This window comes from Bison bison, unplaced genomic scaffold (genome assembly GCF_000754665.1).
Source record: "Bison bison bison isolate TAMUID 2011002044 unplaced genomic scaffold, Bison_UMD1.0 scf7180017864280, whole genome shotgun sequence".
NCBI classification, from domain to species: Eukaryota; Metazoa; Chordata; class Mammalia; order Artiodactyla; family Bovidae; genus Bison; species Bison bison.
In genome coordinates this window covers 7127204-7139423 of record NW_011494852.1, presented here as the reverse complement: position 1 = coordinate 7139423, position 12220 = coordinate 7127204, and the positions used below count along the sequence as shown (strand labels likewise).

Genomic DNA, 12220 nt, shown 5'->3' with positions numbered 1-12220 from the left:
GGGGGAAAGGGGCGGAAACCAGAGAGGCTAAAAATACAGCGAGCGCTTCCGGCCTAGGGGGAGGGGAATGGAGAGCAGAGTTTCCAGAAAAACAAGCGGGGACGGGAAACGCGGGGGTGTGAGAGCCGGCGCGAGTGCGCGGGCGAGCTGGGGACTGTGTACGCGCTGCACGTGTGACCTGGTCCCGTGTGCTCCTGGCGTGATTGACTGGCGGGAGCCGTGTGCGCAGCTGCGCGGGCCCAGCGGCTGGTGTGCCGTGCGGTGCGTGTGGACCGCGTGAGCGCCGCATGTGCGAAGGGGGGCTGCCCTGGAGCGACTGGGTGTGTGGTGGGGCAAGTAGGTGTGGGACACAAATGAGCCCACTGTCCTATGTTAAGGCCGTGTCCTTACAACCCTCTGACACCGCTCTGTGCTTACTCTCACCATCGCTGGGTGAGGGAGTGTGTACTCAAACGTAACTGCCTTTGAAGTGGCATCCCGTGAGAACTTGTGACTTCCATACCTACCTGCACATGTGTGGAGCTCTGAACCACCATGGGATCTGGAGTGACTAAGAGCTGGGAACTCCTTGAGGGAAGCCGCTGAGGGTGACTGTGTGTCCTTGGGGGTGATGAGGAGCCGTGAGCACACAGCTTGGGAGCTGAGGGTGTGTGTGAGAGCCTGTGTGGCTCTAGGTGGCTTGGCTGTGTTCAAGACCTCTGGAACTGTGTGGTTATCAGATGTGTGAATACTGTTCCTGTGTTTGTGTCCTTGGGGTGTAGCTGAAAACACCCAGGAGGCTAGTGTCTGGAAGCAGTTCCTTTGTGGCCAGATCACAAGGCAGTGAAACTGGTGAACTTTGGTCCTTGACGTCTGCAGCGCATGATGGGAGGGTGGCTGGCGCACTCCTGCTCCTCTCGGTGGCCTCCGTGGGCAGAGCAGGGGCAAAAAGGCAGGCACACTTGAACCTGAGAGGCCTTATCTAAAGCCAGCCTCACTGCTTTTGATAACGTTTAGCTGAGGGCAGGGCTGAGTCAGCTGGTGATGGGCAAAGTCTGAGATGGGGTAGGAGATAGCGGCTTAAGTAGTAGTTAGACGGTTGTTTGTGTATTCGCATGGTTGGATTGTTCCTTGAGTCTGTTTGTGGGACTGTCCCTGGGACTGAGACACCATGATTGCAGGATGGCGGGTCACGCTGTTCTCTACTAGAGAAGAGGGGTTGTGTGTGCCTGTTTCTCCCTGGTCTGGTTTGCCCTGTGCAGCTGTGCATCTCATGTACACCCTTCCCTGGAGTGGGTGGTTGTGCACCAGGCTGTACAATCTTCCTCTGGGCCTGCTAATCCAGTAAGAACCTTCACTAAGGTCCTCTTCTACCCTGGCTCTTCACTGTGGTCCTGGCATCCACGTTATTCCATCAATGCACCAGCACAGCTCTGCCTCAGGCAGGGCCTCTGCACTTGTTCCCTCTGGAATGTCCAGGACTTACTCCCTTTCCTTTAAGTTCACTCCAGTACTGCCTTCTCAGGGAGGCCTTCATGACCTGGGTCAAGGATTAGAAAAGGTTTAAAAATAACCTTGTTATCCATTTAACAAATAATAAATACATCCATGGGGTCACAAAGAGTTGGACACAACTGAGCAACTGAATCAACAAAATACATGTACAATCCATTTACCCTCCCAACCTAAACTCTCAAACTTTCATGTTTTCCAATAAAGTAACATAATTCTCCATGTGCAAACCTTACACCTTTAGATCTATTCCTAAATACTCCCCCCCCCCACCCCCATTCTACTTCTGGTCTCACCTCTCTGGTTTATTTTCTTTCTTGGAACTTCTCAGTGCCTGACACACTGTGTTTTACTTTATCACACTTAACTGTCACTGAAGTATCAGCTCCAGCAAGGCAGGGCTCTTTGGTTCACACTATACAGGGCCTGGCCCCAAACAGATGCATAGCGAATGCGTGTTGCATGAACTCAGCTTCCTGGTGCACAGTTCCCACCCTGTGTGCTGCTCAACTGTGCATCTATCACCCCGCTGCCCACCAGGTGTCTCCCGTCTGTCTGCTGGCATGTGGTTTTCGGCACTGCTGGGTCCGGGGTCAGGGCTGCTGGGATGTCCTGCCCCCATGTGTGCGTGATGCTGTGTTGATGCCACCTCACAGGGCCAGCGGTGCCTCACTGAGTGTGTGGGCCTGTGGACTGACACATCTCTACCACTGTGTGCTGTGTGCCCCCAGGCTGGAAGCCAACAGGCTCTCACGGGGAAAGAGTGTTGTAGGCAGATAATTGTTATCATGTTGGGTGGAACTGGGACTTTGTTTTTGTGTTGATTTGGAGATTAAGTGTGGTTAAGGAGATGTGTAGGGGTGCCAAACTGACAAGGTTATGATGGTCAGTTTTATTTGTCAACTTGGCCAGGCTACAGCTCCCAGTTATTTAATCTAGATGAGGCTGTGAAGGAATTTTGTGGATGTGATTCAAGTCTATAATCAGTTGACTTTAAGCAGATTATCCTAGAAGATGTGGGGAGTCACATGGGTGGGGGACTGATCTAGTCAGATAAATGGGCAGAGCTGTGGCTTCCTCTCAGAAGAAATTCTCCCTGTGGACAGCAGCTTCAGCTTGTGCCCGAGAGGTCTGCTGCCCTGCCTGGAGCTTGCCCTCTGTGCCTGGCACTTCAAGGAAGGTCAGGGAGAAAGGGAAGGAACTGCTGGGATGTACACACACACACAAGAGCTGGCCATTTCCCAGAACTCCAGTGTGGGGACTTGGGCTCTGGGTGATTTGCAAGGCTCCGTGGTTCTGGGTGTTCTGCACTGATGTGGGGTCCAGGACAGCAGACCTCTAGGCGGTGCCATGGGAACCAGGGTACAGAAGGTTCTGGGTGGGGCCATCCGTCCCCCAACCAGGCTGAGTCACTTGGACCTTTCACACCCCACCAGCTGGGCCTGAGCTGGTAGCTCCGCCCTACACTTGCCCAGGCCTGACGGCCATGGCTGAGCTCCCTGAAACTGCCTCTCAGGGAAGTGGGGAGCCCGGTGGGGTACACTCTTCCTGAAGCCTCCTCCTCAAGGTCTGCTTCCCGGAGCTGAGGCCAAGGTGCCTGGGTTCTTCCCCAGGACTGATGATTCATCCCTGCTGGGGCCTTTTCACTTCTCCTTTGGGGCTAAAAATACAGGGACCCAGGCATTCAGCTGGGCTGGCTTCACCGCGGATTGCATAACACCCCTTGTTTGAGTGCTGCTGACGCAGGCCCTGGGTATGGGGGGGGTGCCGCGCTGGGTTGCTCCCCGACTGGGACTGGGCATGCTGTCAGGGCCCAGACCTTTCACTTCCCTTTTTTGGGTCAAGCAGACTGGGGGGTTGAGCTGACATGAGAGGTGCTGGGGATTGCTGGGTGTGGCTATGGCCCCTGGAAACGAAGCTCCTTCTAGCCCCAGGTGACCTTGGTGTTCTGGCTTCCTTTCGGGAACTGTGCATAGACAGAGAATCCCAGTTAGGAGCTGGGGACAGTCCCAATTAGCAAAGGGGCACTGGGCAAGAGATGGTCAGAGACAGGGAGATGGGAACAAAAGATCAAATGACAGAAGACACCAAGAGAAACAGCTAGGAAAAGGAGCAGACACAGAGACCACCCCCCCGAACTGGGACAGAATCAGAATGCACTGAGGGAGAGGGGCCCAGTCAGGGCTCCACAACTAGGCTAGGTAGGGGGAGACCCCCTGGAAGAGATCACCAAGGAGCACAATCCAAAGTCCACCCTCAGCCAAGGATGAGAAGACAGCCGGCAGAGGCAAGGCCCCGCCCTGCGCGCGCCTTGCTGGCCTCTGCTGCCCCCTGCTGGCGCCGGCCGCAGTGTTCAGGCAGGAAGAAAAGCCAGAGACAAAGATGCTTTGAAGCCACTCTTCATTCCCTCCCTGTCCCTTCCCCCACTCCCAGCCCTGCTAGCTCACAGGGTGCCTCCAGGGCCCGTAGGTGGTGCAGGCGTCTTGCCTGTGACCTTGTTGGCGCAGTCCAGCAGGGCAGTGTGAATGTCCTTGGCACAGGCAATCTGGGCTTTGATGACTGCCAGGTACTGTGGGTAGGGCAGGCTGTCAGGCTGGACGGCATCAGGTTTGGTGGCTGTGGGCACCAATGTTGGAGAGTGCTTGGCACTGTCACAGCTCTGTGACAGACACTCATGTGCCAGGCGCTGTGGACAGCAAGCAAAGTGCAGCATTAGCCTCACTCCAGGTACTGCCAATCCCACCCCTAGCGCCAGCCTGGCGTAGGCTTTTCAGCATCTGGAATCCTGGGGTCTTGGGGTCAAAACTTGGCCCTGCCACTCACTTGCTGGGTGACCTCAGGCATGTGGCTTCTCCTCTCTGGGCCTGTTAACTCCGCTGGAAAAATGGGTTTGATAAGTACTTCTGCTACCTCATAAAATGAGAATGGTGAGCGCAGTGTGTGAGACACAAGCACAGGTCCTGGCAAGTTATTTAAGTGCTAGTTGATGGATGTCAACTACTATTATTGTGACTCTCCTAACCGTAGGCTTGGCATTGACACTGGCTTCTCTGGTGGCACCTGCCCCTCCTAGTTTTCCTTCTACTTCTCTGGCTAGTTCTTCTAGATGTTTCTTAAACTACCTAAGCCTTAAGTGCGGCAATTCCCGAATCCTGTCTCCTCCTCTCATTCTCATGTCCTCTAGGAGGTGTCTCACCCACATACATACCACTCTGCTCTGAACTCTGCACTGATGTGCCCACCTCCCCTAATATTCCAGAGCTCCTATACTCTACCCCCCAAACCACTCCCTTTCCTGGGTCCCTGTCTCAGGGACGGTTCTACCATCCAAACCAGACCCCTGGGCCTCATCTTGGAGACTCCTCCCACAGCCCATCAGTCCCACTGCCCAGGCACAAAGCCTTCTGAGTATCTCTTCCACCTGCCCTTCCCCACTTCCTCAGGACTCCACCCTGGTGAAACCTGATGGCTCTTGAATCCTGCCATGGGCCCCCAGCCTCCACTCTAAGCCCCCCGAACCGATCCCTCATTTGGTGACCAGAAGCATACCCCTAAAAAAACAAATGGGTCAGTGTTTTTCCTTGCTTGAAACCCTCCATGGCTCCCTAGCAACCTCGGGGCTATATTCAAAATCCAACAAGCCCCAGTGCCTACCATACCTTAGCCAGACTGAATTTCATGACATTTTTAAAGGGAACTTAAAGCAGAAGCTGTTCCTCTTGGTTGGAACATCTTTCTACCACTACGAAGCTCCTCAAACTGCGTTTTCCTTCAAAATCCAGTTCAAAATGATGATGACGCTATAAGATAAAACATTTGCCACTTGTCTAGTACCATGTTAAATGTTTTACATGCAAGATCTTGCCGAGTCCTTCTCCAAAATCCATTTTCCAAAGGAGGAATCCAAGGTTCAGAGGTAGAGATTGGTGGTCCCTCTGACTTCAAAGGCTGTGCTCTGAGCCATCTGCCCTCCTCTCAACTCCCACCCTTCTTCCCTTTTTGTTCCAGCCTTGGCTCAGATGTGCTCTCTACTAGTAGTCTATCCTGAGCCACTTCCTCCCTAGACCCACCCTAGGTGAGGTCAGGTGCCATCTCTGGACGTCTATAGCCCTCTTATTTTAACCCTGCCCCCTCTGCCTGCCCCTCACCCCCACAACCCAGCCCTGAGCCTTCTGCCCAAGCTTCCCCCTTCATGGTCTTCCATGTCTTGAGCTTCTCCTGTCAGAGCCCTGACTCTGAGCTATCACTGCTGGAGGATATATTTGTCACCCACTGAACTGGAAGCTCCGTGAAGGCAAGGACTGGGCAACTTTCTGTCCCCAGTATCAGGTGCAGTATCCACACAGGTCTGGGCCACAGGAGATGCTCAGTGAGCATTTGTCAACTGACTGAATGAAGGTTCCTGAAGCCCAGGAACTGAGGTAGTTGTGGTCACCTGGTGGCTAGGAGGCCCCTTACCAGGCAGAGCTCTAGCTGGTCACAAAGTGCATAGAACTCTTCCAGACACTTGTCAAAGCGCTGAATGGGTCCATCGCTGCTCTTTCTACAGTCCAGGAGAAGAAGGTGGGAGATGGATTTCCAGTCTCTGGGACTAAGTGACTACCCAACCAAGTATCCAACAGAAAACCATGTATAGGCCCAGGAGACCCAAAGCAAGACTTGCTGCTGCTAAGTCGCTTCAGTCGTGTCTGACTCTGTGCAACCCCATAGATGGCAGCCCACCAGGCTCCCCCGTCCCTGGGATTCTCCAGGCAAGAACACTAGAGTGGGTTGCCATTTCCTTCTCCAATGCATGAAAGTGAAAAGTGAAAGGGAAGTTGCTCGGTCGTGTCCGACTCTTAGTGACTCCATGGACTACAGCCTACCAGGCTCCTCCGTCCACGGGATTTTCCAGGCAAAAGCACTGGAGTGGGGTGCCACTGCCTTCTCCGAAGCAAGACCTAGGGGACAGTTAATAGTAGAAGGGGCAAAAAGGGCAAGGCCAGGGGGTAGGGAGTAGGCTTCAAAATAAAGAGAAAAGAGGGATGGGTGGGGTACAAGGGGGATGTTTTTGAGACTAGGATGGAGATACTGACATCCTGGAGAAAGGGGAGTACTCACTGCCCATTGTCAATGTTAGTGTTCTGAATCAGGTTCTGGGCTGCAACCTTCATCAAGGTCTAAAGAGGAAAAAGGGGGGAAAAAAAGGTGTGGGAGATGAAGAAACACAAGAGGACACTTTTGGTAGATCTTCACTCTTCCTTAAGATACAGCCAATCTCAGGCCTCCTCTTCAGTTGTTACTTCTCCTCCTATCACTGCAGAGTAATTCCAACTTCCATTCCTTTACAGCAATTGCTATATTTTTCCAGAGGCCCCCTTTCTCTTGCCAGTAATTTCCCAGACATACCTTAGGGTCCTCCCTCACCCACCAGTCACAGTCAGTCAAGGCCAGTCCTTTCCTCAGGCTTTAACGTCTAGAGCTAGGTTTTTTCTTTAAATTCCCTCCAACTCGAATTCCGGTCAGTCTCAAACTCAAGATTCTCTCTGATCCCACCTTACACTGTCAATCCACAGAACTTCGCTTTGGCATCACGAAGACAGTCTCATTCCTCTTTCCTTCTTAACGCTTCTTTTGCTCTCTCCCGGACTAAACAATCCCTCCGCCCATCCCCCGGATGGCAGAGAGCCAAATCTCCCAACCCATCACCTGTAGACTCTCCTTCAGCTGCGGGATAAGCATCTTATAGCGCTGCACAGGATCGAAGTCCTGTTGCTGTTGCTGCAAAAGCCCGCTCTGGGCAGGTCCCACAAGTTGTGCTGGTGGTTGTGGCTGCTGCTGGGGGCCCGACCCACCAGCTGAACCTGGACCCGACACACTGGCGGTAGAAGTAGTCGCTGAAGCCTGCTGTTGGGATGCAGCCATCTTCTTCGCCTCGCGCACAGGAAGTGCGTCACAAGTGCGTCTTCCCGGTTTCTTTTTAGCGTCTTCGTCTCTGAGCCCTGTTTGCTGATTAGCTCCGCCTCCCAAACAATACAATCAATGAGAGGAAAGAACCCACCCTCCAACTCGTGACTCTCAAATCCGACGGGTACAATGAGACATCGATAAACCAATCACAAGAGGCTCTTTCCGCCTCGCCCCAGCCTTTGCACAGTCGCTGGCCAATCCGGGTGTGGATCCAATCAGACTCTATTTCCCAGAAGACCTAGCGGGCTGAGGCGACCTGCGGTCCTCAGAGTCTTGGCGGCAGTTGGTGGAGACGGACCTGCGGGGCAGTCCTTGGCGTTGTTTGCGCGTTTACCTGAGTACTACGTAGTACTCCAGTGTTCCGGGAACTCTTCTCGCCAGCCCACCTCACTCCGGCCCTATCTGTGAGCAGAGCGGTGCCAACCCGAGCCCTGCCTGGGATTGGGCGCCCGCCGAAGTCGGCACGCCGTTTGCCGTGGCTCTGTGAGGCTCTTGTCAGGATTGCCCTCGCCTCATCGCCATGGCGCCCACTATCCAGACCCAGGCCCAGCGCGAGGATGGCCACAGGTAGGCACTCCGCTACCTGACTGTACCGCTTTTCTCTAGGTCTGGGTGGGCGTCAGCGAGATGAGAGGGTCAGGTGGTTTTGTCAGTCTTCAACCTTGCCAGCCCCCCAGGTCTGCCCGTGTCGTCACGGAGCGCACACCCGTTTAGGGGGGCGGGTCCCGGACGTGGTGTTCCCCAGCTCCCCCCCACACCTTCCCTGCCATGTTCTGGAATTAAGCTGTTGAGGATTGAGTTTTTATTCTTCCAGTCAAGCGTTTGGAGACCCCTTTCCCCAAAAAACAATTATGTGACTCTATTATTAAAGTATTTGAAGACGTGTCCTTCAAAGAGATTTAACATTTAGGGACACTGTCTCTAAGAGGCATACTTGACTCCCTCCGTTATAGCACTTGAGGTACCTCTACCAAGAGGAATTATCATTTGTCACCCTTTAGCTTGGAAAAGCCCCCTACGCTCTCCTGTCAATCCTTTTCTTTCCATCTTTTGTCATTGTCTCTCTTTTACCCACCAGGCCCAATTCTCACCGGACTTTGCCTGAGAGGTGAGCTCCATCGTGTTTCCCCAGGACGGGTGGGCCAAGTGGGGCTGGGCGCAGAGGTAGGGCAGCAGGAGCCAGGTTTTGAGCCACTGTGTTCCCAGGTCTGGAGTGGTCTGCCGAGTCAAGTACTGCAACAGCCTCCCTGACATCCCCTTCGACCCGAAGTTCATCACCTATCCCTTCGACCAGAACAGGTGAGACTAAGAGTGGGGCTTTGGGAAACACCTTAGAATATGAGTTCCTTGAGGGTAAGGGCTGCTTTTTCTGACGGTTCAGGGCAGAGAATGGTAGTTAACCTGTAATAGTAGGTGCACAATAGGTATCTGTTAAGAAGCAAGCAGTATCCAAGTCTCTTTACACTTAAGAGCTGCTAGCCTTCTGATTCCAATGTGGAGGTTATTTCATTCTGAATTCCTCCCTGGAGTATCTTAGCCTCTAGGAAGCTGGGCTGTGAGGGTTAAGGCTGGAATCAGGAAACCATAATGGGCATGTTTTCCCTACCCAGGTTTGTTCAGTACAAAGCAACTTCCCTGGAAAAACAGCACAAACATGATCTCTTGACTGAGCCAGACCTGGGAGTTACCATTGACCTCATCAACCCTGATACCTACCGCATCGACCCCAATGGTGTGTTGGGAGACAGGGAGGGCCTGCTCTAGGCTAGTGAGGGCCAGCTCTGGACCTCCCTCAGAGTCCTCCTCTCACCTTGCTTTCTTCTAGTACTCCTAGACCCAGCTGATGAGAAGCTTCTGGAAGAGGAGATTCAGGCCCCCACCAGTTCCAAGAGGTGAGGGGGTGCTGAGTGGGCACTTAGGACTGGTGCTGATGGGAAGGCAGTGGGGTCCTGAGGTGCCTGATTCTCCCACTCCAGATCCCAGCAGCACGCAAAGGTGGTGCCATGGATGCGGAAGACAGAGTACATCTCCACGGAATTCAACCGTTATGGCATTTCCAATGAGAAGCCTGAGGTCAAGTAAGTTATGGTGGGTAGGGAGGGAAGATGGAGATTTCAGGTATGTCCAGTTACCTCTAAATGTTTTTCTCTTTCTCCCCAGGATTGGGGTTTCTGTGAAGCAGCAATTCACTGAGGAGGAAATATACAAAGACAGGGATAGCCAGATCACAGCTATTGAGAAGACTTTTGAGGATGCCCAGAAATCTGTAATTGAAGGACTGGGATAGGGGAAGGGGGGATAAAGGTGCGACTCCAGAGCACTTTGTACTTTTTCTTACCCTGTTTTTTTTTGCCTCTGCCAGATCTCCCAGCATTATAGCAAGCCCCGAGTGACACCAGTGGAGGTCATGCCTGTCTTTCCAGATTTTAAGGTCAGATCCACGGCAGGGGGCAGAGAGGGACAGCCTGCCATCTCTGCCTGTCCTAGTCTAACCCCACTGCCCTCCATCCCCCAGATGTGGATCAACCCTTGCGCTCAGGTAATCTTTGACTCAGACCCCGCCCCCAAGGACACAAGTGGTGCAGCTGCATTGGAGATGATGTCTCAGGCCATGATCAGGTGAGTGGCCCTGATGTCCACCTTGGCCTGCTTTTTATTGTTTTTGTCCTCACTCAGTCTTTACTGCTCCTCTTTCCCCCTCAAACAGGGGCATGATGGATGAGGAAGGGAACCAGTTTGTGGCTTACTTTCTGCCTGTGGAGGAAACACTGAAGAAACGAAAACGGGACCAGGAAGAGGAGATGGATTATGCACCAGATGATGTGTACGTGGGTTGGGGTTAGGTTTTAGGTATTGAGAAGTGTGTCCTTTTCTCCTTCATAGGGAAGAAATGGGGCTGACCCTGTCCCCTTCATCCTCAGGTATGACTACAAGATTGCTCGAGAGTACAACTGGAATGTGAAGAACAAGGCTAGCAAGGGCTATGAGGAAAACTACTTCTTTATCTTCCGAGAGGGTGATGGTGTTTACTACAATGAATTGGAGACCAGGTACTCAGCACAATCCTACCTCACTCAGATTAGCTTGGGCTTGTACTTCAGAGTCAGGATCTTGGGGTGTACAAGAAGAGCTACCTTGGAGGTCATTTGTATCTAGGGATTTGCCACATGCATTTTTAAGAGTGGAAGCCTATAAAGCTGGAGCTGGTTCTAACACAAGAACCCAGAAGAAAAATCTTTACCTAACACTGGAGATATTTGGAGCTTTCATGCAGGGTAGGACTGCTAAGTTGTAAACATAGCCAGAATATGGAGTAATATGTAAAATTAAAATTAATGTTTTAAATAAATGAGATGCTAGATACCCAAGTTCAAAAAACATGATCCCTAAACTTCCCTGACGGAGAAGGAAGTGGCACCCCACTCCGGTACTCTTGCCTGGAAAATCCCATGGATGGAGGAGCCTGTTGGGCTACAGTCCATGGGGTCGCTAAGAGTTGGACACGGCTGAGCGACTTCACTTTCACTGTTCACTGTCACGCACTGGAGAAGGAAATGGCAACCCACTCCAGTGTTCTTGCCTTGAGAATCCCAGGGACAGGGGAGCCTTGTGGGCTGCCATCTATGGGGTCGCACAGAGTCGGACACGACTGAAGCGACTTAGCAGCAGCAGCAAACTTCCCTGATGGTTATAAGTTTACTGCTGTGCTGGGACCCATGATGTAAAGGTTGGGAAAGTGTGACCTTGAGTTTCTGTTTAAAGCAGAGATCACAAATTCTGGTCCCATTAAGCCAGGCAAAAAATGTAAAATGTACAGTAGGCTGTAGGGGTCTAGGTGACCTGGAGCCCTTGGCAACCTTCAAGAGGCGCTGTGACCCAGCACAGCAAAGGGTCCAACCCACTGCTATGTTGGGGGTGGGGGTGGGGTGGGAATCAGAGGCCCAGTGGAGTCAGAATCTTATTTTCTGAAATCCAGATTCTCTTTTTAAGGGTTCGTATCTAATTCACATTAAAATCTACTTCTTTATACATTTATGTGTTTATGTAAAGGGTATACATATATATAATTCCAGGGCCCTCAAACTGATAACCTTTGGAGCTATTTTCTTGCCTGTGAAAGTGAAGTTGCTCAGTCATGTCTGACTCTTTACTACCCCATGGACTGTAGCCTGCTAGGCTCCTGCATCCATGGGATTCTCCAGGCCAGAATACTGGAGTGGGTTGCCATTTCCTTCTCGAGGGGATCTTCCCGACACAGGGATCGAACCCCGGGTCTCCTGCACTGCAGGCAGACCCTTTACCATCTGAGCCACCAGGGGCTCCTTTTTTTCTTGCCTGTCCCCTACCCCAAATTTAGTTTCCCTTATTCAGTCTGTATTTATTCTGGTCTTTTCTGGGCTAGGCATAAATGAGTAAAGATGAGTAAGAACCAAGTTAGACCAGATTCCCCACAGGGGTCTTTAACTGAATCTCATGTACTTCTCCCCAATTCTACCACTGCAGGGTTCGCCTGAGTAAGCGCCGAGCCAAGGCCGGGGTTCAGTCGGGTACCAATGCCCTGCTTGTGGTCAAACACCGGGACATGAATGAGAAGGAATTAGAAGCCCAGGTAACAAGCACCACTGACCCCGGTCTCCCATGGGGAGGGTGGTAGTTGGTGGAGTGGCACAGGAACCAGATTGAACCTTCTTCTTCCCCTCAATTGTCCTGCTTCCAGGAGGCACGGAAGGCTCAGCTGGAGAACCATGAACCCGAGGAGGAAGAAGAGGAGGAAATGGAG

At 52.4% G+C, this 12220-nt stretch overlaps 3 protein-coding genes across 3 annotated transcripts in view; 1 reads left to right on the top strand and 2 right to left on the bottom strand.

Moving 5' to 3' along the window:
• The window catches only part of ZFP36 (ZFP36 ring finger protein), a 5541-nt gene extending 5115 nt beyond the window's left edge, over positions 1-426 (bottom strand). The window contains exon 1 of the mRNA XM_010849325.1: positions 418-426. Coding sequence (XP_010847627.1) covers positions 418-426 — 9 coding nt within the window. The remainder of the gene's footprint in view (positions 1-417) is intronic.
• Positions 1-12220, top strand: part of PAF1 (Paf1, RNA polymerase II associated factor, homolog (S. cerevisiae)) — a 14409-nt gene that overhangs the window by 1553 nt on the left and 636 nt on the right. The window contains exons 2-14 of the mRNA XM_010849324.1: positions 7455-8007; positions 8519-8548; positions 8647-8739; positions 9051-9172; positions 9266-9332; positions 9417-9518; positions 9601-9706; positions 9803-9871; positions 9956-10059; positions 10148-10264; positions 10362-10490; positions 11944-12049; positions 12158-12220. Of these exons, the coding sequence (XP_010847626.1) occupies positions 7961-8007; positions 8519-8548; positions 8647-8739; positions 9051-9172; positions 9266-9332; positions 9417-9518; positions 9601-9706; positions 9803-9871; positions 9956-10059; positions 10148-10264; positions 10362-10490; positions 11944-12049; positions 12158-12220 (1155 nt within the window). The 5' untranslated portion in view covers positions 7455-7960. The remainder of the gene's footprint in view (positions 1-7454; positions 8008-8518; positions 8549-8646; positions 8740-9050; positions 9173-9265; positions 9333-9416; positions 9519-9600; positions 9707-9802; positions 9872-9955; positions 10060-10147; positions 10265-10361; positions 10491-11943; positions 12050-12157) is intronic.
• MED29 (mediator complex subunit 29) lies at positions 3875-7470 on the bottom strand. Its single transcript, XM_010849215.1, has 4 exons — positions 7180-7470; positions 6592-6650; positions 5950-6034; positions 3875-4177 (listed from the first exon to the last, which is right to left on the bottom strand). Exons 1-4 carry the CDS (start codon positions 7393-7395, stop codon positions 3935-3937), a joined length of 603 nt encoding a protein of 200 aa, XP_010847517.1. The 5' UTR covers positions 7396-7470; the 3' UTR covers positions 3875-3934.

Bases quoted from the DNA above. Each gene is read 5' to 3' on its own strand.
- MED29 (XM_010849215.1), bottom strand. From the start codon at position 7,395: ATGGCTGCATCCCAACAGCAGGCTTCAGCGACTACTTCTACCGCCAGT. The intron at 6,651-7,179 runs GTGATGGGTTGG...TTTCCTCTTTAG, and splicing joins AGCTGAAGGAGAGTCTACAG to ACCTTGATGAAGGTTGCAGC. The intron at 4,178-5,949 runs GTAAGGGGCCTC...TGCTGTCCACAG, and splicing joins ACCAGCTAGAGCTCTGCCTG to CGCCTGGCACATGAGTGTCT.